General features: G+C 31.3%; 1 protein-coding gene across 1 annotated transcript; it reads left to right on the top strand.

Annotated features, from left to right (window-relative positions):
* The first annotated feature begins 2,856 nt into the window (after nucleotides 1-2,856).
* On the top strand, nucleotides 2,857-3,738 carry LOC127795095 (germin-like protein subfamily T member 2). Its single transcript, XM_052326553.1, has one exon. It carries the CDS (start codon nucleotides 2,958-2,960, stop codon nucleotides 3,633-3,635), a length of 678 nt encoding a protein of 225 aa, XP_052182513.1. The 5' UTR covers nucleotides 2,857-2,957; the 3' UTR covers nucleotides 3,636-3,738.
* The last annotated feature ends 1,110 nt before the right edge of the window (nucleotides 3,739-4,848 follow it).

The raw sequence follows: 4,848 nt of genomic DNA, 5'->3' as shown, positions 1-4,848 counted from the left end.
TATATTTATATTATAATTAAAAATATAGAATAACATATAGTATATTATTAAATGTATAATTTAATATAAATTATTATTAAGATGTATGTCAATAATTTATTAATTAAATTTATTATTTTATTTTAATAATTTTTTTAAGAAGAGTTAATTTTGTTATTTAATAATTAAATTTATTGAATAAAATATTATAAAATATAATTTTTTTAAAATTTTAAAGTAAGCATGTTTTTTAATTTTATATTTTTAAAAATAAATTTTTAAAATAATAAAAAAACATATTTTTAAAAATCTTAAAATTTAAAATTGAAATACAAAGACAGCTCACCTAATTTTCTTGGGTTTGTGCTAACCTATTTGAGTTAACCTTCCATTCAATGCACCCACAAAGTCAACCTAGACTCCCATAGAGACATAACGATTGGTGTCTTCTTTCTTCTTATTATTAATACCCTTATGATTATTATTGATTTTAATAATGGAGATTTTTTTTTTAATTCTGGGGTGTTTGACCTTCACTCGACTAATCTTTAGAGATAGGTGACATTTTCTCTTACTGCACCTCCCAAGTAAATTTAGATGCAGACATAATTTATACACACCCAAAATTAGACATTCAGTGTAGTCCATACAAAACTTAAACCTTTCAGCAGGTAAATTTTAAAATAATGGAGGTTTTTTTTGTTTATTCACACGGAGTGTTTGAGTTTCGCTCAACTAATCTTCAGGAGTAAGTGACTTTCCCCCTTAATACACCCCGGAGTAAATTTGGATATGAACACAATTTATACACACCTAAAACTGGACATTTAGTACAATCTATGTAAGATTTAAACCTTTCAATAAGTAAAATATTAAAATAGATATTTAAAACATAAAATCAAAAATGAATTCAAATCTTAAAATTTAAAATTAAAATACAAAGACAACCCACCTAATTTACTTGGGTTTGTGTTAACCTTCCTTTCAATGCAGGCACAAAGTCAACTCTAGACTCTCAAAAAGACATAACAATCGATGTCTCTCTTTCTTATCATTATTAAGGTCCCTCACGATTGTTACTGGTGCTAATAATGGAGGTTTTTTTTTTTATTCACCGTGTCCGAGCTTCACTCAATTAATCTCCAGGAGCGAATGATCTTTCCCTTAATGCACTAATTGAATAAATTTAGATGTGGACACAGTCTATACATATTCAAAACTGGACATTCAGTACAGTCCATGCAACACTTAAACCTTTCAGCAAGTAAAATTTTAAAATAGATATTCAAAACACAAAATTAAAAATAAATTCAAATCTTAAAATTTAAAATTGAAATACAAAGATAACCCACCTAATTTAGTTGGGTTTGTGCTAGCCCTATTTTAGTTAAACTTCCCTTCAATGTAACCACAAAATCAACCCAAACTCTTAGAAGACATAACAATTGGTATCTCTCTTTTTTATTATTATTAAGACCTTATGATTATTATTGGTTCTAATAATGAATTTTTTTTTTTGATTCACTTGGGTACCAGAGATTCACTCAATTAATCTCCAGAATCAGGTGACCTTCCCCCCTAATAAATCCTTCAAATAAATTCGGATGCGGACACAATTTATGTACAATCAAAATTGGATATTCAGTGCAGTCTATGCAAGACTTAAATCTTTCAACAAGTAAAATGTTAAAATAGAGATTCAAAACATAAAATTAAAAATAAATTTAAATCTCAAAATTTATAAGTAAAAGACAAAGACAACCCACCTAATTTACTTGGGTTTGTGTAGCCCTATTTCAATTAAACTTCTCTTCAATACAGCCACAAAGTCAACTCAGACTACTAGAAAAATATAACGGTAGGTGTCTCTCTTTCTTATTATTATTAAGACCTTTATGATTATTATTGCTTCCAATAATGGAGATTTTTTTGGAATAATCATTCTTGTATTGTCCTTCTCATCTGTACTCTTAATTTTAATAAAAAAATAAAATATATATAAAATTTTTATCTTATTATACAAGATAAAAAATTAAATTTATAATTTATTAATACGAATTTTAATTTATGCCACCCAACCACTTAACTGATGTGCTCAGAGTAATAATGGAGGTCTTCTATTCCATATTAAGTGGCAGTACTAGTCCCCATCATGATATGATAGATAGGATGCTTACGGCCGCACAAATACTTCTTCTTTGTCACAACGAGTTATCTGGTGGGAAGGAAAAGAAAAAGTCTAGTTATAGGTATTTATGAGAAATTTCGTAGTAATCTATGTGAGGGCAGTTGTATTTTTGAATTGTTCAATCTTTCATGTAAATGAAATTAAAAAAACATGAAATAACAACGCTGATTTTACTCTAATCCCCACTTGCTGTCCAAAACAATAGACTTCTTCCCCCCTTTTTTTTTTTTTTTAAATAATAAAATTTTGAATTTTTTTTTAATTAACGGACCATCACGAACGCCTCCGTTATTCAGCTCCATAATTTTAATAGGAGAGATAAATTAGGAAATCTAACTGGTAGGTTTCAACGCCTACCACAATCGCAAACGTGAAGGTAATAAATATTTTTTATTTTTTAAAATCACTTCTTACTTGCGGAATTATCTCCTAGTTAAGACTTGAACACGGAACTCAGGCGCTCAAAAAATAATACCCCACTACATTATTCCTTTGTTAGTTGGTTTACACCTTGGGACATCTCTTTTTTCTTTTCTCAGGTATATATGTATACAATAGTCTCCAAGTCTCCGGTCCTTAAATTTAATTTGGGTTCTTATAAGTGATAGGGTGTTACCATGTCAAACCAAACTAATCCCCGCCAATTTTTCTTTGGTTATCTAATTCTGTATTTTTTAAGGGGGACTTTGTGAAGTCGAAAGACCAGCATATTGAAAACCATGACTTTCCACCTTTATAAATCCCCCTCCAATACCTTCATCTTCTTAAAAAGTGTAGAAAACTAAAGCATATGGCTGCCATGGTCACCCTCTCAAGCTCCTGCGTCCAGCTGATCCTCTGTTTAAGTGTCTTGCTCCTTTTACCCTTGCCTTACTCTTCTGCTGATCCTGAACCATTACAGGACTTCTGTGTTGCAGATCTTAATTCCTCTATTAGTGTTAATGGCTTCCCCTGCAAACCAGCCTCAGAAGTGAGTTCAGAAGACTTCTTCTTCGACGGGCTGAGCAACGAGGGCAACACAAGTAACGTATTCGGCGCGCATGTCACAACCGGAAATGTTCTTGCATTCCCCGGTTTGAACACGCTAGGGCTTTCGATGAATCGGGTTGACTTCGCTCCCGGCGGATTAAATCCACCTCACTCGCACCCTCGCTCATCAGAGACCGGTGTAGTGATTAAAGGGAAGGTTCTTGTAGGGTTTGTCACAACAGGGAATGTGTTCTACTCAAAGGTTCTGACTGCTGGGCAGATGTTTGTGATTCCCAGAGGGCTGGTTCACTTTCAGATGAATGTTGGGACGGGGAAGGCCTTGACCCTTACTGCTTTCAACAGTCAACTACCAGGGGCTGATGTCCTGCCCTTGACTCTTTTTGCTTCAAAACCATCTATACCTAATGATGTGTTGACAAAAGCATTCCAAGTAGATGAAGATGTTGTAAATGGCATAAAATCCAAGTTTGGTGTCTAGAATGTTATTCGTGGGTACTGATATCTGTCTCTACTATGCATCTGATTGTGTTCGTTTGTATCTTTTCTCATAATACACTATCAAATAAACAAACAATTGCAAAGGGTTCATATTGTTACTGGGGTAGTTGAATTAGGATGGGATAAATACTAAGATAACTGTTTCTTTTGCAAGAAATAATCATTTCAACTTCTCTTAGCACTTGTTTGAGTAGATCACACAATTTTTGGCTGTTTTCTTTATTAGGTGTTCCATAATCAATTTAAATGATAAAATCTATATCAGCTAAGTGAAATCATGAACAGCGAATAGGGAACGATCCTCTGATTATATGAAGTTCAAGTAGTACAATCATCCTAAGTCTGTTTAGTACCAGTACAACGAATTAAGTTAGATGAGACCGAATGAAGACGGGAATTTTCTACACATAATATGGTATGCTTTTGATTACAATTTAAGAATGGTCATACTAAAAAAAGGAAAGGATAGGGGTGAAAAATAGGAGTGAAATTATTTTTTATTTAAATTTCAGAAAATTTCATCAAATAATTTTTTTTCATAGAATTCGAATTTATTTTAGTTCAAAAAGTAAAATCAAAAAATTAAAATTTATAAGGGGTGATCTAATTTTATTAAATTGAAATTCTGCTCCACTTTATGCGACGCATTGCCTTTTTAAGGGCGTTAAATAATTTAAGAATTTTGATTTTTTTTTTTTTACATAACTCAATATAAATTATTCTCCGATAATCTCGTTCTTTCTTCTCAATCTATTAAAATAAGAATCAATAAGTTAAGACAGGAAATTATCATAAATGTAGAAACTAAAATCGAAACCTGATATGGTACATAACCAAATTTGCTTTAATTATAATACAAGAATCTATATTATCATATCATCAAATACTTAAATACATGGAGACTCATTTCTCGAAATAACAACTAAGCACCTCTGATAAAATCTAATGATACCTCAAAAATATATTAAACCGTAATAATTATACATGATCATCAATATAATATGAACTTCTAAAGATGACTAAAAACATTTGCTGAACCCTTGCGAAGAAATAAATATTAGAACAACTCGTCGAACCTATCGGTCACTTCATTACGTGCCATTATATCCCAATCATCTCCTTGCCATAGCTGCAAATCCTAATTGGAACGTTTGAATGTTTTAGAGGTATAACCCAATTAGAAGATAAATCTT

This window comes from Diospyros lotus, chromosome 2, assembly GCF_014633365.1.
Source record: "Diospyros lotus cultivar Yz01 chromosome 2, ASM1463336v1, whole genome shotgun sequence".
Lineage (NCBI taxonomy): Eukaryota > Viridiplantae > Streptophyta > Magnoliopsida > Ericales > Ebenaceae > Diospyros > Diospyros lotus.
Note: the sequence above shows the minus strand (reverse complement) of the source record. Positions and strands in the feature narration are given on the sequence as shown.